The sequence below is a fragment of the Hemitrygon akajei genome, chromosome 5 (genome assembly GCF_048418815.1).
Source record: "Hemitrygon akajei chromosome 5, sHemAka1.3, whole genome shotgun sequence".
Classification (NCBI taxonomy): domain Eukaryota; kingdom Metazoa; phylum Chordata; class Chondrichthyes; order Myliobatiformes; family Dasyatidae; genus Hemitrygon; species Hemitrygon akajei.
The window spans coordinates 93,072,549-93,093,738 of record NC_133128.1 but is presented as its reverse complement, the minus strand read 5'-3'; the positions used below and the strand labels follow the sequence as shown (position 1 = coordinate 93,093,738).

Below are 21,190 nucleotides of genomic sequence, written 5' to 3'. Positions count from 1 at the left end.
TGGTTACACTGGGTGAGGGAGAGTAAAGGAGTTTGGGTACACTGGGTGAGGGAGGGTGAAGGGGTTTGGGTACCGGGTGAGGGAGGGTGAAGGGGTTTGGGTACACTGGGTGTGGGAGTGTGAAGGGGTTTGGGTACACTGGGTGAGGGAGGGTGAAGGGGTTTGGGTACACTGGGTGTGGGAGTGTGAAGGAGTTTGGGTACACTGGGTGTGGGAGTGTGAAGGGGTTTGGGTACACTGGGTGAGGGAGTGTGAAGGGGTTCGGGTACACCGGGTGAGGGAGAGTGAAGGTGTTTGGGTACACCGGGTGAGGGAGGGTGAAGGGGTTTGGGTACACTGGGTGAGGGAGTGTGAAGGGATTTGGGTACACTGGGTGAGGGAGAGTGAAGGGGTTTGGGTACACTGGGTGTGGGAGAGTGAAGGGGTTTGGTTACACTGGGTGAGGGAGAGTGAAGGTGTTTGGGTACACTGGGTGTGGGAGGGTGAAGGGGTTTGGGTACACTGGGTGTGGGAGTGTGAAGGGGTTTGGGTACACTGGGTGTGGGAGTGTGAAGGGGTTTGGGTACACTGGGTGAGGGTTGGTGAAGGTGTTAGGGTACACTGGGTGAGGGAGAGTGAAGGGATTCGGGTACACTGGGTGTGGGAGGGTGAAGGGGTTTGGGTACACTGGGTGAGGGAGTGTGAAGGGGTTTGGGTACACTGGGTGAGGGAGGGTGAAGGTGTTTGGGTACACTGGGTGTGGGAGGGTGAAGGGGTTTGGGTACACTGGGTGAGGGAGTGTGAAGGGGTTTGGGTACACTGGGTGAGGGAGGGTGAAGGTGTTTGGGTACACTGGGTGTGGGAGGGTGAAGGGGTTTGGGTACACTGGGTGAGGGAGTGTGAAGGGGTTTGGGTACACTGGGTGAGGGAGGGTGAAGGTGTTTGGGTACACTGGGTGAGGGAGAGTGAAGGTGTTTGGGTACACGGTGAGGGAGTGTGAAGGGGTTTGGGTACACTGGGTGAGGGAGGGTGAAGGTGTTTGGGTACACTGGGTGAGGGAGTGTGAAGGGGTTTGGGTACACTGGGTGTGGGAGGGTGAAGGAGTTTGGGTACACTGGGTGAGGGAGAGTGAAGGGGTTTGGGTACACTGGGTGAGGGAGGGTGAAGGGGTTTGGGTACACTGGGTGAGGGAGAGTGAAGGGGTTTGGGTACACTGGGTGTGGGAGGGTGAAGGGGTTTGGGTACACTGGGTGAGGGAGTGTGAAGGGGTTTGGGTACACTGGGTGAGGGAGTGTGAAGGGGTTTGGGAAAACTGGGTGAGGGAGTGTGAAGGTGTTCGGGTACACTGAGTGTGGGAGGGTGAAGGTGTTTGGGTACACTGGGTGAGGGAGAGTGAAGGTGTTTGGGTACACTGGGTGTGGGAGTGTGAAGGGGTTTGGGTACACTGGGTGTGGGAGTGTGAAGGGGTTTGGGTACACTGGGTGAGGGAGAGTGAAGGGGTTTGGGTACACTGGGTGTGGGAGTGTGAAGGGGTTTGGGTACACTGGGTGTGGGAGTGTGAAGGGGTTTGGGTACACTGGGTGAGGGAGAGTGAAGGGGTTTGGGTACACTGGGTGTGGGAGTGTGAAGGGGTTTGGGTACACTGGGTGAGGGAGAGTGAAGGGGTTTGGGTACACTGGGTGTGGGAGGGTGAAGGGGTTTGGGTACACTGGGTGAGGGAGGGTGAAGGTGTTCGGGTACACAGGGTGAGGGAGGGTGAAGGGGTTTGGGTACACTGGGTGAGGGAGTGTGAAGGGGTTCGGGTACACTGAGTGAGTGAGGGTGATGGGGTTTGGTTACACTGGGTGAGGGAGGGTGAAGGGGTTTGGGTACACTGGGTGTGGGAGTGTGAAGGGGTTTGGGTATACTGGGTGAGGGAGAGTGAAGGGGTTCGGGTACACTGGGTGAGGGAGAGTGAAGGGGTTTGGGTACACTGGGTGAGGGAGTGTGAAGGGGTTTGGGTACACAGGGTGTGGGAGAGTGAAGGGGTTTGGGTACACTGGGTGAGGGAGTGTGAAGGGGTTTGGGTACACAGGGTGAGGGAGTGTGAAGGTGTTCGGGTACACTGGGTGAGGGAGTGTGAAGGGGTTTGGGTACACAGGGTGAGGGAGTGTGAAGGTGTTCGGGTACACTGGGTGAGGGAGTGTGAAGGGGTTTGGGTACACTGGGTGAGGGAGGGTGAAGGGGTTTGGGTACACAGGGTGAGGGAGTGTGAAGCGGTTCGGGTACACTGGGTGAGGGAGGGTGAAGGGGTTTGGGTACACTGGGTGTGGGAGAGTGAAGGGGTTTGGGTACACTGGGTGAGGGAGGGTGAAGGGGTTTCGGTACACTGGGTGAGGGAGTGTGAAGGGGTTTCGGTACACTGGGTGTGGGAGAGTGAAGGGGTTTGGGTACACTGGTTGAGGGAGTGTGAAGGAGTTTGGGTACACTGGGTGTGGGGGAGGGTGAAGGGGTTTGGGTACACTGGGTGAGGGAGAGTGAAGGGGTTTGGGTACACTGGGTGAGGGAGAGTGAAGGGGTTTGGGTATACTGGGTGTGGGAGAGTGAAGGGGTTTGGGTACACTGGGTGAGGGAGAGTGAAGGTGTTTGGGTACACTGGGTGAGGGAGTGTGAAGGGGTTTGGGTACACTGGGTGAGGGAGTGTGAAGGTGTTTGGGTACACTGGGTGTGGGAGGGTGAAGGGGTTTGGGTACACTGGGTGTGGGAGTGTGAAGGGGTTTGGGTACACTGTGTGAGGGAGGGTGAAGGGGTTTGGGTACACTGGGTGTGGGAGTGTGAAGGGTTTTGGGTACACTGTGTGTGGGATGGTGAAGGGGTTCGGGTACACTGGGTGAGGGAGAGTGAAGGGGTTCAGGTACAATGGGTGAGGGAGTGTGAAGGGGTTCGGGTACACTGGGTGTGGGAGAGTGAAGGGGTTCGGGTACACTGGGTGAGAGAGAGTGAAGGGGTTTGGGTACACTGGGTGAGTGAGAGTGAAGGGGTTTGGGTACACTGGGTGTGGGAGTGTGAAGGGGTTTGGGTACAGTGGGTGAGTGAGGGTGAAGGGGTTTGGGTACACTGGGTGAGGGAGTGTGAAGGGGTTTGGGTACACTGGGTGAGGGAGGGTGAAGGGGTTTGGTTACACTGGGTGAGGGAGGGTGAATGAGTTTGGGTACACTGGGTGTGGGAGAGTGAAGGGGTTTGGGTACACTGGGTGAGGGAGGGTGAAGGGGTTTGGGTACACTGGGTGTGGGAGTGTGAAGGGGTTTGGGTACACTGGGTGAGGGAAGGTGAAGGGGTTTGGGTACACTGGGTGTGGGAATGTGAAGGGGTTCAGGTACACTGGGTGAGGGAGTGTGAAGGGGTTTGGGTACACTGGGTGAGGGAGGGTGAAGGGGTTTGGGTACACTGGGTGAGGGAGGGTGAAGGGGTTTGGGTACACTGGGTGTGGGAGTGTGAAGGGGTTTGGGTACACTGGGTGAGGGAGAGTGAAGGGGTTTGGGTACACTGGGTGAGGGAGTGTGAAGGGGTTTGGGTAAACTGGGTGTGGGAGTGTGAAGGGGTTCGGGTACACAGGGTGAGGTAGGATGAAGGTGTTTGGGTACACTGGGTGTGGGAGAGTGAAGGGGTTTGGGTACACTGGGTGAGGGAGAGTGAAGGGGTTTGGGTACACTGGGTGAGGGAGTGTGAAGGTGTTTGGGTACACTGGGTGAGGGAGGGTGAAGGGGTTTGGGTACACTGGGTGAGGGAGAGTGAAGGTGTTTGGGTACACTGGGTGAGGGAGTGTGAAGGTGTTTGGGTACACAGGGTGAGGGAGGGTGTAGGGGTTTGGGTACACTGGGTGTGGGAGAGTGAAGGGGTTTGGGTACACTGTGTGTGGGAGTGTGAGGGGGTTTTGGTACACTGGGTGAGGGAGGGTGAAGGGGTTTGGGTACACTGGGTGAGGGAGAGTGAAGGGGTTTCGGTACACTGGGTGAGGGAGAGTGAAGGTGTTTGGGTACACTGGGTGAGGGAGTGTGAAGGTGTTTGGGTACACAGGGTGAGGGAGGGTGAAGGGGTTTGGGTACACTGGGTGTGGGAGAGTGAGGGGGTTTGGGTACACTGGGTGAGGGAGTGTGAAGGGGTTTGGGTACACTGGGTGTGGGAGTGTGAAGGGGTTTGGGTACACTGTGTGTGGGAGTGTGAGGGGGTTTGGGTACACTGGGTGAGGGAGTGTGAAGGGGTTTGGGTAAACTGGGTGAGGGAGTGTGAAGGGGTTTGGGTACACTGGGTGTGGGAGGGTGAAGGGGTTTGGGTACACTGGGTGAGGGAGGGTGAAGGGGTTTGGGTACACTGGGTGTGGGAGAGTGAAGGGGTTTGGGTACACTGGGTGAGGGAGTGTGAAGGGGTTTGGGTACACTGGGTGAGGGAGGGTGAAGGGGTTTGGGTACACTGGGTGTGGGAGTGTGAAGGGGTTTGGGTACACTGGGTGTGGGAGAGTGAAGGGTTTTGGGTACACTGGGTGAGGGAGTGTGAAGGGGTTTGGGTACACTGGGTGTGGGAGAGTGAAGGGGTTTGGGTACACAGGGTGTGGGAGGGTGAAGGTGTTTGGGTACACTGGGTGTGGGAGTGTGAAGGGGTTTGGGTACACTGGGTGAGGGAGTGTGAAGGGGTTTGGGTACACTGGGTGTGGGAGAGTGAAGGGGTTTGGGTACACAGGGTGTGGGAGGGTGAAGGTGTTTGGGTACACTGGGTGTGGGAGTGTGAAGGGGTTTGGGTACACTGGGTGAGGGAGGGTGAAGGGGTTTGGGTACACTGTGTGAGGGAGGGTGAAGGGGTTCGGGTACACTGTGTGAGGGAGGGTGAAGGGGTTTGTGTACACTGGGTGTGGGAGTGTGAAGGGGTTTGGGTACACTGGGTGTGGGAGTGTGAAGGGGTTTGGGTACACTGGGTGAGGGAGGGTGAAGGGGTTTGGGTACACTGTGTGAGGGAGGGTGAAGGGGTTCGGGTACACTGTGTGAGGGAGGGTGAAGGGGTTTGTGTACACTGGGTGTGGGAGTGTGAAGGGGTTTGGGTACACTGGGTGTGGGAGAGTGAAGGGGTTTGGGTACACTGGGTGTGGGAGAGTGAAGGGTTTTGGGTTCACTGGGTGAGGGAGTGTGAAGGGGTTTGGGTACACTGGGTGAGGGAGTGTGAAGGGGTTTGGGTACACTGGGTGTGGGAGAGTGAAGGGGTTTGGGTACACAGGGTGTGGGAGGGTGAAGGTGTTTGGGTACACTGGGTGTGGGAGTGTGAAGGGGTTTGGGTACACTGGGTGAGGGAGTGTGAAGGGATTTGGGTACACTGGGTGTGGGAGAGTGAAGGGGTTTGGGTACACAGGGTGTGGGAGGGTGAAGGTGTTTGGGTACACTGGGTGTGGGAGTGTGAAGGGGTTTGGGTACACTGGGTGAGGGAGGGTGAAGGGGTTTGGGTACACTGTGTGAGGGAGGGTGAAGGGGTTCGGGTACACTGTGTGAGGGAGGGTGAAGGGGTTTGTGTACACTGGGTGTGGGAGTGTGAAGGGGTTTGGGTACACTGGGTGTGGGAGTGTGAAGGTGTTTGGGTACACTGGGTGAGGGAGAGTGAAGGGGTTTGGGTACACTGGGTGAGGGAGTGTGAAGGGGTTTGGGTACACTGGGTGTGGGAGTGTGAAGGTGTTTGGGTACACTGGGTGAGGGAGAGTGAAGGGGTTTGGGTACACTGGGTGAGGGAGTGTGAAGGGGTTTGGGTACACTGGGTGAGGGAGAGTGAAGGGGTTTGGGTACACTGGGTGAGGGAGGGTGAAGGGGTTTGGGTACACTGGGTGTGGGAGTGTGAAGGGGTTTGGGTATACTGGGTGAGGGAGTGTGAAGGGGTTTGGGTACACTGGGTGTGGGAGGGTGAAGGTGTTTGTGTACACTGGGTGTGGGAGTGTGAAGGGGTTTGGGTACACTGGGTGAGGGAGAGTGAAGGGGTTCGGGTACACTGTGTGAGGGAGTGTGAAGGGGTTTGGGTACACTGGGTGAGGGAGTGTGAAGGGGTTTCGGTACACTGGGTGAGGGAGTGTGAAGGGGTTTGGGTACACTGGGTGTGGGAGAGTGAAGGGGTTTGGGTACACTGGGTGAGGGAGAGTGAAGGGGTTTGGGTACACTGGGTGTGGGAGAGTGAAGGGGTTTGGGTACACAGGGTGAGGGAGGGTGAAGGGGTTTGTGTACACTGGGTGAGGGAGTGTGAAGGGGTTTGGGTACACTGAGTGTGGGAGAGAGAAGGTGTTTGGGTACACTGGGTGAGGGAGAGTGAAGGTGTTTGGGTACACTGGGTGAGGGAGAGTGAAGGTGTTTGGGTACACTGGGTGAGGGAGAGTGAAGGTGTTTGGGTACACTGGGTGAGGGAGTGTGAAGGGGTTTGGGTACACTGGGTGAGGGAGAGTGAAGGGGTTTGGGTACACTGGGTGTGGGAGGGTGAAGGGGTTTGTGTACACTGGGTGTGGGAGAGTGAAGGGGTTTGGGTACACTGTGTGAGGGAGGGTGAAGGGGTTCGGGTACACTGTGTGAGGGAGGGTGAAGGGGTTTGTGTACACTGGGTGTGGGAGAGTGAAGGGGTTTGGGTACACTGGGTGTGGGAGGGTGAAGGGGTTTGGGTACACTGGGTGAGGGAGAGTGAAGGGGTTTGGGTACACTTCGTGAGGGAGGGTGAAGGGGTTTGGGTACACTGGGTGAGGGAGTGTGAAGGGGTTTGGGTACACTGGGTGAGGGAGGGTGAAGGGGTTTGGGTACACTGGGTGAGGGAGTGTGAAGGGGTTTGGGTACACTGGGTGTGGGAGAGTGAAGGTGTTTGGGTACACTGGGTGAGGGAGAGTGAAGGATTTTGGGTACACTGGGTGTGGGAGAGTGAAGGGGTTTGGGTACACTGGGTGAGGGAGAGTGAAGGGGTTTGGGTACACTGGGTGAGGGAGTGTGAAGGGGTTTGGGTACACTGGGTGTGGGAGAGTTGAGGTGTTTGGGTACACTGGGTGTGGGAGAGTGAAGGATTTTGGGTACACTGGGTGTGGGAGAGTGAAGGGGTTTGGGTACACTGGGTGTGGGAGAGTGAAGGGGTTTGGGTACACTGGGTGAGGGAGTGTGAAGGGGTTTGGGTACACTGGGTGAGGGAGGGTGAAGGGGTTTGGGTACACAGGGTGAGGGAGGGTGAAGGGGTTTGGGTACACTGGGTGTGGGAGAGTGAAGGGGTTTGGGTACACTGGGTGAGGGAGTGTGAAGGGGTTTGGGTACACTGGGTGTGGGAGAGTGAAGGTGTTTGGGTACACTGGGTGAGGGAGAGTGAAGGATTTTGGGTACACTGGGTGTGGGAGAGTGAAGGGGTTTGGGTACACTGGGTGAGGGAGGGTGAAGGGGTTTGGGTACACTGTGTGAGGGAGGGTGAAGGGGTTTGTGTACACTGGGTGAGGGAGAGTGAAGGGGTTTGGGTACACTGTGTGAGGGAGGGTGAAGGGGTTTGGGTACACTGTGTGAGGGAGGGTGAAGGGGTTTGTGTACACTGGGTGTGGGAGAGTGAAGGGGTTTGGGTACACTGTGTGAGGGAGGGTGAAGGGGTTTGTGTACACTGGGTGAGGGAGGGTGAAGGGGTTCAGGTACACACAGTTGTGAGTTGATGTTGGGAATTCGGATTGCAGTGAGGTGTTATATTGTGAAGTGATTGTGTTTGGTGAATGATTTATGTGATAAAAACAACTGAGAGAATAAGAAAGAGGTGAGAGTGAAGGTCAGAGTTAGATGGGTAACGGATTCTGACTGGACGGAATTCATGGTAACGGGTCTGTGATTGGTCTAACTTGATGAGATATATTTCCAACCTCTCCCTAATTATCACAGAAAATATGTTAGCGGACAGATAGGCTTGCTGGTTTTGCATGCTTCCATCTAACAATTTTATCCATTCATATTCATCCCCTGAGCCCAACTAGGTTCTTCAAATGGATCTTACCATTCTCGATTCATTATCAAACACTTCTCTTGCTTCTTCACGAGAGCATTTTTCCTCGAAACACTCTCGCTCAACAGAACCTCTTTTCAGCTCTTCCAAGAGCTTATTAGCTCGCTGTCTTCTGTGCAATACGCTCTTAGCTTCACCCTCCTGCAGGAAGACTGGCATGACAAATTGCGATCAGCACGTCACCACACTCACCCAACTCTACACAGATATTCTACACTGAGACCGATTAAACCAACGTGTCTGATTGTTAGGACTCTGGTAATTATTGCTTCTTTCTTTCCTCAACACTCAGTTTGCTAATTTAATAATGTCGGTTTGGAGTAAAGTTTGATCCCAAATCTACTTAATATTAATCGATGAAATATCTCATTGTCTTAAAATGGGGGAATTAATATTTCATGCAGTTACTGAGACAACAGTAAAACAAACCCGATGCAAAAACGCACTCACACTGTAAAGGTACAAACAACCTTCTGCAGGAACTCAGTGAGTTATACAGTATTCCTGGGAGCAAGGAATAGTCGAAATTTCAGGCGAAAACTCTGTACTGTTTCTCCAGCAGATTGTGTGTTGCTCCAGACTCCAGATCTGCAGTCTATTGTGCCTGCATACAAGGTATATATCAGAGCCAGCAAACCTTTGCTCTGTCTTTGTTGGTTGCCTTGGCCTTACAGCAGTATGGCTGCTTCTCCTTCAGAAACCCAACCATTCACTTCTGATCCTCAGGTAGAATCATGGAGTTTGCAGGTACAGAGCAGATCCTTCAGCCCACACCATCCTCGCTAAACCCACCTACCAGCCTAGTGTTCCACAAGGCTTTAAGAGTCTCTGATTTCACCACCCCTTAGGCGGGGTGTCTCATTTCCCAATCGCCCTCAAAGTGAAAACATTCTTCATGATCCCCTCTAAATCTCCTATTTCTTCCTTAAACCTATGATCTTGAATTTTAGACACCTCTGCTAGGGAGAGATTTCATTTGGCCTACACTTTTTCTGCCTCTCAAGATTTGGAGACTTTAATGCATTGTCCATTGCAAGGCCAGTAAATCAAGCTCATCCAATCTCACGTACTTCTTGTTCTAATTGTATTCTTTCTTGTAAAAAAAAGGTGTATAATTTGTGTTAAAATTAAACTGCTTGTTTGATGCTATGTGCTTGGGATGCTGCTGCAAGTAAGATTTTCATTGTACATGTATTTGTGCATATGACAATACACTCAACTTGACTCATAACTGATAAACTCCAGGCAACATCGTGGTGAATCTCCTTACAGTGTAATGACATCCACTCTACTGTGTGGTACACACAATTCTTCAGCTTTGCTCTGGCCAGAGTTTTATAATGTTGTACAATTGTCTCCATCCTTTTATTTTCTGTGCCCCAGTTAATGAAGCCAAGAATCCTGGATTCCCTAATCACTGCATCGTCCCTTCCCTCGTTCATGCACACACACATTGATTCCCCAATTCACATGCACACATTGATTCCCTGATTCATGCACACACATTGATTCCCCAATTCACATGCACACATTGATTCCCTGATTCATGCACACACATTGATTCCCCAATTCACATGCACACATTGATTCCCTGATTCATGCACACACATTGATTCCCCAATTCACATGCACACATTGATTCCCTGATTCATGCACACACATTGATTCCCCAATTCACATGCACACATTGATTCCCTGATTCATGCACACACATTGATTCCCCAATTCACATGCACACATTGATTCCCTGATTCATGCACACACATTGATTCCACTAAGTGAGTGTTGATTTTGCTGAATACATGGTGAAGATGGGGGACTGAGAGTAGAGCAGACTCTTATGATTCTCTCTGTCATGGTCCCAATCATTAATTCCCTATCTTGCACCTAATTTTCTTTGATTATGCCATGGTCCCGATCATCAATTTCCCTAATTGTTTCCAATTCTCTTTAATGATGACAGATCTGGTTTCCATCAAAGACTCAGTATAAGAACCTCCACATCACAACCACTAGTCGCCAGTTCATTGGTCTTTTTTTCCTGTGAGTAAATGACATTTCCTGATTGCTTGGAATTGTTTGTTCTAAGTTTAGCTCCAGTTTCAAGGTACCTATGAGACTTTATTTCTCTGAGTCAAGGCCTCGTGTCAAGATCCCTTCTGCTTGCTCTTTGGTGTTTACACTCGTGTAAAACATCCAAACTCAATCTCTGGGCCTGTGCCCCGCACTTGGGTTTGCTCCAGAGTCGCTCATTGCAACGGAATGAACCAGCCACAATGAACCCAATGGTCACCAAGACCCTGTAACAAGCCCTTGCCAGCCAGGGCTCCCTACTGGGTCTGCACAATCAACTCCTCCGGGACGTTGTGGACAACCTCCGTTCCCTGTCCGCTAACATAACAAAGATTGGTAATCAGATGGACCATGTATCCACTAATCTTACCCCTTCCTCTCCTGGAACTCTGTCTAACCTGTCCAGACAGTCTGTAGTGGCAACTCCCTTTGTGTCAGCAACCCCACCGCCAAGAGAGCCGCACGTTCCTGAACCAGAACATTACACTGGGGATCTGAGGAAGTGCCGGGCCTTCCTTCTGCAATGCTCTTTGGTGTTCGATCAGCAGTCATCCACTTACCCATCGGACAAGTCAAAGATAGCTTACATCATGGGGTTGTTGTGGGGAAGTGCCTTAGTGTGGGGGCAGCACTCTGGGATAATCAGCTGGACTATCTACTGGGCCTGTGCCCTGCACTTGGGTTTGCTCCAGAGTCGCTCATTGCAACAGAATGAACTGGCCACAATGAACCCAATGGTCATGAAGACCCTGTAACAAGTCATTCCCCACCTTTATCACAGAGATGAGAAAGGTCTTTAACCACCCTGTCCATGGTAAAGATGCTGCTAAGTATCTACTCATCTTCTGTCAGGGCTCCCGTAGTGTCGCTGAGTATTCTGTGGAGTTCCAGACATTAGCGGCCGACTCAGGGTGGAATGATGAGGCATTCCAAGAGGTTTTCTGGAATGGCCTCAGCAATATGGCGAAGGATGAGCTGGTGGCATAGGTGACACCAACAGCCTGGATACATTGATCTCCCCTAGCCACCAGGCTGGACAACTGTCTTCGAGCGCGCCATAGGGAAAGATCTAGTCGTCCACCACCGTTGGCCATTCCACGGCACTCATTTCCACTACCCACAAGAACAAGTCCCTCTCCTCCTCCTGCTCCAAGAGTAGCTCCCAGTCCAGCCATTTCCACCACCCTGGGAGAGGAAACCATGCAGCTGGGATGGAACCCCTCTCCTCCTCCTGCTCCAAGAGTAGCTCCCAGTCCAGCCATTTCCACCACCCCGGGAGAGGAACCCATGCAGCTGGGATGGAACTGCCCCTCTCCTCCTCCTGCTCCAAGAGTAGCTCCCAGTCCAGCCATTTCCACCACCCCAGGAGAGGAACCCATGCAGCTGGGATGGAACTGCCCCTCTCCTCCTCCTGCTCCAAGAGTAGCTCCCAGTCCAGCCATTTCCACCACCCCGGGAGAGGAACCCATGCAGCTGGGATGGAACTGCCCCTCTCCTCCTCCTGCTCCAAGAGTAGCTCCCAGTCCAGCCATTTCCACCACCCCGGGAGAGGAACCCATGCAGCTGGGATGGAACTGCCCCTCTCCTCCTCCTGCTCCAAGAGTAGCTCCCAGTCCAGCCATTTCCACCACCCCAGGAGAGGAACCCATGCAGCTGGGATGGAACTGCCCCTCTCCTCCTCCTGCTCCAAGAGTAGCTCCCAGTCCAGCCATTTCCACCACCCCGGGAGAGGAACCCATGCAGCTGGGATGGAACTGCCCCTCTCCTCCTCCTGCTCCAAGAGTAGCTCCCAGTCCAGCCATTTCCACCACCCCAGGAGAGGAACCCATGCAGCTGGGATGGAACTGCCCCTCTCCTCCTCCTGCTCCAAGAGTAGCTCCCAGTCCAGCCATTTCCACCACCCCGGGAGAGGAACCCATGCAGCTGGGATGGAACTGCCCCTCTCCTCCTCCTGCTCCAAGAGTAGCTCCCAGTCCAGCCATTTCCACCACCCCGGGAGAGGAACCCATGCAGCTGGGATGGAACTGCCCCTCTCCTCCTCCTGCTCCAAGAGTAGCTCCCAGTCCAGCCATTTCCACTGCCCCGGGAGAGGAACTCATGCAGCTGGGATGGGACTGCCCCTCTCCTCCTCCTGCTCCAAGAGTAGCTCCCAATCCAGCCATTTCCACTGCCCTGGGAGAGGAACCCATGCAGCTGGGATGGAACTGCCCCTCTCCCGCTGAGCGACTCTGGAGATTTAGAGCAGGTGAGTGTCTATATTGCAGCCAGTCCGCCACTTCCAAGCTACCTGTCCCCTTTGGCCAAAGAAGGAAGGTTCACTAGTAGAAAGTGGACCCTGGTGAGCCGGACAACATTCCCTTCCGTTCCCAGAATCTGGATGCAGATCCCAGCTACTTTATGTTACAACAAATAATCCCTGCCTCTGTCAGCTCTACTTTACTCCGGTGCTGAGGACAATCTTCTGGATGAAGACATAGCTTCCTGGGTTGGAATTCCTCGGGAGCCGTTGAGTGCCCCTCTGGAGATCTGGATGCTGGACAGCAGACTTCTGGCCCGAGTCACACACTACACACCACCCCTGTCTCTAATTCTCTCCGGGCAGGTACAATTTAACTTAATTTCCTCCCCTCAAGATCCTATAGTTCTTGGGTATCCCTGGTTGATTCACCATAATCCTCACATCGACTGGTCTATGGGGAAGGTAGCCAGCTGGAGCCCGTTCTGTCACTCCACTTGTCTTCAATCAGCCCTTTCCCCTGTGAAAATCACCACGACCTCCTCTGCCACTGAGACCCCTGACCTATCCAAGGTTCCAGTAGAGTACCACAATCTGGGAGAAGTGTTTTGCAAACAATGGGCCCTTTCCCTGCCACCACACTGCCCTTATGATTGTGCAGTCGACCTTCTCCCCAGGGCCCTTCTACCCACCCATCGGCTGTATGACTTGTCCTGGCCAGAAAGGGAGTTAATGGAGGCATACTTAAATGAATCTTTCGTGACGGGCATTATCCAGCCCTCATCCTCCCCTGTTGGCACAGGTTTCTTCTTTGTGGGGAAGAAGGACAGCTCACTGTGCCCCTGCATTGATTACTGAGGCCTAAATAGCATCACCATGAAGAATAAGTATCCACTGCCCCTTATCAACTCTGCTTTCGAACCACTTCACGGAGCCATCTGTTCCAAGTTGGACCTACGAAGTGCCTATCATCTGGTCAGGATAAGGGAGGGAGATGAGTGGAAGACTGCGTTCAACACCCCTCTTGGTCACTTCAAATACCTGGTCATGCCATTTGGCCTCACCAATGCTCCCGTCATTTTCCAAGCCCTGATAAATGATGTCCTTAGAGATTTCATTAACTGCTTCATGCTTGTTTATTTGGATGACATTTTAATCTTCTCCAGCAATCTTCAGGAACACACCCATCATGTCTGTCAGGTTCTGCAGAGGCTTTGGGAGAACCAACTATTCGTAAAAGCTGAGGTGCGAATTTCACATTCCTTCAGTCAGTTTCTTAGGATACATCATCGAGAGCCAGCAAGTGAGAGCAGTTCCTGAAAAGATCCAGGCGGTACTGGAGTGGCCAACACCTACAACATTCAAGCAACTCCAGCGATTTCTGGGGTTTGCAAACATTTTTTTAAAAAATTTTTGAGTTTCTACATACAACTACAAAAAAAAACCATCAACAAAATGGAGATTTATACAGTGCAAAACAGAAGTGTCTAATATATAATTCATAACAATAAGGAAAAAGCACCCAAAATAAAATCATATAAAGTTAGTGTCTTCCCCACCCTCCCATTACAAAACTCCAGGCCAACCATCAATGTGTAAAAGAAAAATTAATCGGTGCATTCGACCCCACAGAGCTGTAAATATATATTTTAAAAAATGAAAATATAATGCCTACTACCAAAACTATAATGTAATTCACATCAACTGTAAAATTTACAGGAAAAAAAGCTGAAAGTAAGGGATTATAGTACAAAAAGAAGATAAACTTAATCTAAAGAGGAGTTATGAAAGTATTCAAGAATGGGTCCACACACCTTATGAAACTTTATGTCTGAATTGAGAAGTGAATAATGAATCTTTTCAAGGTCTAAGCAGGACATAATATCACTAAGCCATTGAGCACGAGTGGGTGGGGTAACATCTCTCCACCTGAGAAGAACCAACCATCTAGCCAAAAGAGAGGCAAAAGATAATGTTTGACGTTCAGTTGGACTCAAATGCATGTCTACTTCACCCAAGGTGCCACAAAAAGCAATCAGAGAGTTAGGTTCTAAGTGGCAATTAAAAATATGGGATAAGGATAAAAAAACTTCTCTCCAGACTTTCTCTAGACTAGGACAAGCCCAGTACATATGAATAAGAGAAGCCTAGCCCCCTTTACACTTGTCACAAATGGGACTAATGTCAGGATAAAACTGCGATAATTTAGTTTTAGACATGTGAGCCCTATGTACAACCTTAAACTGTAAAAGACAGTGGCGAGCACATAAAGAGGTTGAGTTAACTGAATTAAGAATTGAAACCCAAACTACATCAGAAAAAGAAATATTTAAATCATGCTCCCAGGCAGTTCTATTTTATCGAAGGGGGCACGCCTCAGTATCACTAACTTACCATGAATAGTAGACATTAAACCTTTACCCAATGGATTAATACAAAGAAACAGGTCCACAAAGGTTTTCTCGGACATCTCAGGAAAGTTTGATATTAAAGGGTTAATGAAATGTCTAATTTGAAGGTATCTAAAGAAATGAGTATTAGGTAGGTTAAACTTTACAGACAGTTGTTGAAAAGTTGCAAAACGATTTCCTATGAAAAGATCTTCAAAGTGCCTAATACCCTTTCTGTACCAACCATGAAATGTTGAGTCTTGCATAGAAGGTAGGAAAAGATGATTGTGTAAAATAGGACTAGAGAGAGAGAAACTATGGAGGCTATTATATTTTCTGAATATTCTCAGAGTATGTCCAATAAGAGGATTAACAATTAGTCCAGGCAAGTGACAAGGAAGTGGGGATCCAAGAAGTGCAGAAATGGAGAGGTCCTTACTAGAGTTCAACTCCATTGCCACCCATTTTGGACAGTCAGATTGATTATGAAAGAAGGATCAAAAAGTAAGACAATGAATATTGGCTGCCCAATAATATAAACGGAAATTAGGAAAGGCCATACCACATTGGTAAATAGTAGTCGGATTTGGTATAAAAAATAAAAGATCATTGGCATTAAGAGATACTTGATGCTCAATACCTCCCCTCCAAGTCCCCCATCAATTCAGCACAGCTATGAAATGCAATCGCCAGTGGCTCTATAGCCAAATCAAAAAGTAAGGGACTTAAAGGGCATCCTTGTCGGGTGCCACATTTAAGGCTAAAAGACTGGAATTGCTGAGAGTGGGTCAAAACAGAAGCAGTGGGACATGACTATAACAATTTAATCCATGAAATAAAACTTTGTCCAAAATTAAATTTTTCTAAAACCGCAAAAAAATAATTCCACTCCACACGATTGAATGCTTTCTCCGCATCAAGAGAAATGACACATTCAGGAGTCCCAATTGAGGGCGAATATAAGATATTAAATAAACACTGTATATTAAAAAAGAAAAGCGATTTTTAATAAAACCAGTTTGACCTTCAGAAATAATAGAAGGTACAATATTATCCAATCTACAAGCCAAAATGTTAGCCAAAATTTTAACATCGACATTTAACAAAGAATTTGGCTTATACGAAGAACACTCTGTTGGATCTTTACCTTTTTTGGCTAAAAGAATGATACATGCCTCGTTAAATGATGCTGGCAATTTACCATGTTTAAACGAATCAGATGGAACTAAGAATAATTGAGGCAAAAGCAATGAGGAAAATTATTTATAAAATTCTGCAGAAAAACCATCAGGTCCAGGAGATTTACCCAATTGCAGTGCAGAAATGGCAGAGGATATTTCCTCTAGTGATAATGCATTTTAAAGTTTTAAAGCATTGTGTTTTGCTTTAAGATTGGAAGAAAGTGAAGGAATATTTAAACTGTTTAAAAATGCTCAACAGAGAAACTATCATTTGGATATTCAGAGGTATAAAATCGAGAGTAATAATTCTTAAATGTGTCATTAATTTCAGAATGATTCAAAGTAATGTTCCCATTTCCCATTTGAATTTTCGTATTTTGTTGTTTAGCTTTAGAGTGTCTTAGTTGGTTTACTAAAAACTTGCTGGATTTATCACCATGAATATAAATTGGCTCTTGCTTTCAAGAAGCTGACATTCAATTGGTTGAGTGGAAATAAGGTCAAACTAGTTTGAAGTTCTACTCGCTTCTTGTACAGTTTGGGATTTTTGGTCTGGGCATATAGTTGGTCTGTTGCTTTAATCTGACTGATCAAATCTAATCGCTCTAAATAGGTCTTTCTTTTCAGATTCACAGTATATGAAATTATTTGACCCCTCAAATATGCTTTCATAACATCCCAGACAACCTGGGATGAAATTTCAGATGGCATGTTAGTGCTTAAAAAATAAGTTATCTGGTCCTTCATAAATTTTACAAAACCATTATCCAACAGCAAGGTCAAGTTAAAACGCCAATGTTTATTCATTTGAGGGAAACCAGGAAAATTTATAGACAGGGTAACTGGGGCATGATCCGAAATCAATATACTCTGATACTCACAAGAGCGAACAGATGGAATCAGCTGGTTATCCATTAAAAATAATCAATTCTAGTAAAAGTATGATGGACATGTGAAAAAAAAAGAATAATCTCTCTCAGTAGGATGGAAAATACACCACACATCAGAGATATCATAATTAGAAAGAAAAGAGTAAATAGATAAAGCAGATTTACTAGGTAGTCTAGGAACAGAGGAAGATCAATCCAAAACTGGATCTAATCAACAATTAAAATCACTACCCAATATAAGAGAATATAAACTCAAGTCAGACAATAAAGAGAAAAAAAATGATCAAAAAAAGTCCACGTCATCCGAATTGGGAGCATACAGGTTAGCCAAGACTATCCTAGTATTATACAATTCCCCAGAGACAAATGACCATTTGTATCAGATAATTTGTTGTGAAGTTCAAAGGGAACATTTTGATTAATAAGGATTGAGACCCTCCCCCAGCTTTAGCCGGGAAGGCAGAATAGAAGTGCTGTCCTACCCACCTTGACATAAGGCAAGAGTTATCAAAACTACGAATATATGTTTCTTGCAAAAAAGCAATGTCAGCTTTGAGCTGCTTAAGATGTGAAAACACCTTCCTTCTTTTAACAGGATGGTTCATTCCCTTAACATTCCAGCTTATAAGATTCAACATGCTAACCATTGCCATTTTAAAAAATGTAAAAGGTGGTAGACATAAACAAGATCACAAACTTTTAGCGTTATTTCATCAGGGATTACAGCCGGGTGGCAGCGCCCCTTACTTGACTCACCTCTCCTGCGACCCCTTTTCACTGGGACACTGAAGTGGACACTGCCTTTTCAGAGCTGAAGAGATGTTTCACCTCTGCTCCCATCCTGGTCCAACCAGACCCCTCTTGTCAATTCATTGTGGAGGTCGACGCCTCTGACTTTGGGGTGGGAGCAGTCCTCTCCCAACGTTCAGACCCTGACCAAAACTTCATCCCCGTGCCTTCTTTTCTCATTGGCTGTCCCCCGCTGAATGAAATTATGACGTAGGGAACTGGGAGTTACTGGCAGTCAAACTTGCTTTAGAGGAGAGGAGACACTGGCTGGAGGGAGCGGAACATCCATTTATTGTCTGGACCAATCACAAGAACCTTGCATATATCTAAACCTGAATTCCCGCCAGGTCCGTTGGGCATTATTTTTTGGTTGGTTCAGATTTACACTCACCTATCGTCTGGGGTCCAAGAACAGGAAGCCCGATGCCCTCTCCCGTCAATACGTTTCCGAGGAGGGCCTTCCCAACCCTGAGACCATCCTTCCACTATCCTGTGTAGTGGCTGCCCTCACCTGGTAGATTGAGGCCTTAGTCAAAGAGGCTCAATGGACTCAGCCAGACCCAGGCAACGGACCTCGAATTGCCTCTTTGTGCCTGACTCCATTTGATCTCAGGTTCTCCAGTGGGGGCACACGACTCATTTCGCCTGCCCTCCTGGGATCGATTGGACTCTATCCCTCCTAAAGAGACATTTCTGGTGACCCTCCATGGATGCTGACACCCTTTCCTTTGTCTCTGCCTGTTCTGTTTGTGCCCATGGAAAAGCCTCCCACCGACCACCTGCTGGATTGCTTCATCCCCTACCTGTTCCTAGCCACCTTTAGTCTCACATTGTGCTGGATTTCGTTATGGGACTACCCCCTTCCCATGGGAACACTGCTGTCCTCACCATGGTGGACCGCTTCTCCAAAGCTATGCACTTCGTAGCCCTTCCCAAACTCCCTACAGCTGGTGAAACAGTTGACCTTCTCATCCGTCATGTCTTGCGCCTTCTCGGGATTCCCTCGGACATTATTTCTGACCAGGGTCTCCAATTCGTCTCTCATGTCTGGAGATCTTTTTGTCAAGACCTTGGAGCCTCAATAAATCTGTCATCTGGCTTTCATCCGCAGACAAATGGTCAAATAGAGTGAGCTATCCAGGATTTGGAAGCAACACTGCGCTGCGTAACCGCTAACAACCCGTCTGCCTGGAGCACCCGCTTCTCTTGGGTAGAGTATGCCCACAACTCCCTGGTCAGCACCGCCACCAGAACATCTCCCTTTGAATGCTCCCTCGGTTACCAACCCCCTCTGTTCTCTACTCACGAAGATGACATTGCTGTGCCTTCTGTTCAGGCCCATCTCTGCCAGTGCCGCAAGATCTGGAAAGACACACGTGTGGCCCTGCTCCGTTCAGTCAACCGCAACCGGAGGATTGCCGATCACCATTGGATTCCTGCACCTGATTATTGGCTTGGGCAGAATGTTTGGCTCTCTCCTAAAGACATCCCCCTCAAGAACGAGCCCAGGAAACTCACCCCTCCCCCGTTTCCTGGAACCATTCGGGATTGAGTTTTATCAACCCCTCGGCGGTCCGACTCAAACTACCCAAATCTATGCACATCCATCCTACATTCCGCATTTCCCAATTGAAGCCGGTATCTATCAGCCCTTTATGCCCTCCTGCTAAACTCCCTCCACCCGCCCTGGTCATTGACGACCGCCCAGCGTACACCATCTGGCGATTACTGGATGTGCGCCATGGAGGCAGGGGCCTCCAATACCTGGTTGATTGGGAAGGATACGATCCAGAGGAATGTTCCTGGATTCCCCACTCCTTCATCTTAGATCCTTCCCTCATCTGTGATTTCCATCTGGACAAGCCTGGGGGATCGCCTGAAGACTCCCGTTGAGGGAGTGGGGGTTACTAACATGGTCCCGATCATTAATTCCCTATCTTGCTCCTTATTTTCTTTGATTATACCATGGTCCCAATCATTAATTTCCCTAATTGCTTCCAAATCTCTTTCATGATGGCACACCTGGTTTCCGTCAAAGACTCAGTATAAGAACCTTTACATCACAACCACTAGTCGCCAGTTCACTGGTCTTTTTTCCTGTGAGTAAACGACATATCCTGATCGCTTAGAACCATTTGTTCTAAGTTTAGCTCCAGTTTCAAAGTTTACCTATGAGACTGTTTCTCTGAGTCAAGGCTCTGTGTCAAGGTTCCATATCAGGGCTCCGTGTCAAGATCCCTCCTGCTTATAGACCCATTATAGATGCTTTTCTTATTTCTCAGTTCCACCCATAAAGCCTCACTCGATGAGTTCTCCAGTCTATACTGACTGAGAACTGCCGTGACATCTCTTATCCCTCTCACTCTGTCGCGTCTAAAATAATGGAACCCTGGAATATTGAGCTGCCAGTCCCGTCCCTCCTGCAACCAAGTCTCACCAATGGCTACAATGTCATAGTTCCAGGGGTTGACCCAAGCCCTGAGCTCAGCCGCGTTTCCCACGACACTCAAGGCATTGAAATATACACAGCTCAGTTGCAACTTACTCAACCTTTGAGTCCTGACTTTGCTGGAGGACTTCACACTGTCTGTCTCCATGACCTCTCCACTGGTTCCCACCCCCTACAACTGGAGTTTAACCCCTCCCCCATGCAGCACTAGCGGCTGTGAGAGTGGGTTAGCGGTTCCTATGGATGGCGTATGAGTATGCAAAAGCACTCTGAAGTTTTGGACGGTTGGGTCCACGTGAGGGTGCTGACACATACTGTTGAAGGGCTGGCGCTGAAAACAGGACTGTTGGAGGAACGTGTCCAGCTTCTCGGGTTTTGGGGAAAGCCGGGAGGGAGTAGCCCATTCCAGCCATTGTAGGGGAATGGCCTTAAAGAATTTGAGTCTCTGTAACCCGCCGTGGTGTAAGGGCTGGTACTTCCCAGGCAATGATTTGTCTAATCCCAAGGTGCTGACCCTGAGAGTCAGGCGACACCATGAGCACAGGTCCAACCAGTCAGTGGAGCACAGTGAGTGTGCGCAGGAGCGGTGACCTGCAGTGTCGACGCCGAATGGTGCCTTGAAGGTGGGCACTCCCTGGACTCTAAACGCTACCTGCTGGATACGCGGCACCCAGGCCTCCCTGTGGGTTTCTGTGGGACAGTGCGACTGTTGCTAACATAGCCTGAACAAGCACTCTGCTCATGAGAGTGACACGGTAGGAAGCAAACCACAGAGGCAGAAAGCCTTTTCCCTGTACGAAACATCCAGGCTGCCCTAGGAACTCTCACGCATTACCTCTGTCGTGCCAACTCCATAATTACTATACTCTGGGGCAGTTGCTGGCTTTGGGGGGCATGGAGAGGCTGGAGGACTACTGTATTACACTGGTGGGTTGATAATTCTGGGTGGAGAGCCCTCGGGGGTGGGGAGAGGGTTATACCAACCTGTGGGGTGAGTGTCACAGTGTTATGGCTTTCGAGTGCTGGGATGTTACAGTGAGGGGCTTGACTGACGAACTCAGCGAAGGGTGACGACCGGCCGGTGTGAGGAGCATTGAAGCTCCTCCCACTAGCTTCCATTGAGCCGATGATGTCACGCCCCAGGGATTTAGTCTGGTAAACACCTCTCAGTTAAGTGATCAGTGTGGAAACGGTGA

General features: G+C 49.9%; 1 protein-coding gene across 2 annotated transcripts in view; it reads right to left on the bottom strand.

Annotated features, from left to right (window-relative positions):
• LOC140727993 (coagulation factor VII-like) overlaps positions 1–21,190 on the bottom strand; it is a 146,325-nt gene that overhangs the window by 120,847 nt on the left and 4,288 nt on the right. Inside the window, exon 2 of one of the 2 annotated variants that reach the window (XM_073046067.1) lies at positions 7,978–8,138. The exons of the other annotated variant lie outside the window; for it this stretch is intronic. Within the exon in view, the coding sequence (XP_072902168.1) occupies positions 7,978–8,138 (161 nt within the window). The remainder of the gene's footprint in view (positions 1–7,977; positions 8,139–21,190) is intronic. 2 annotated transcript variants of the gene reach the window in all.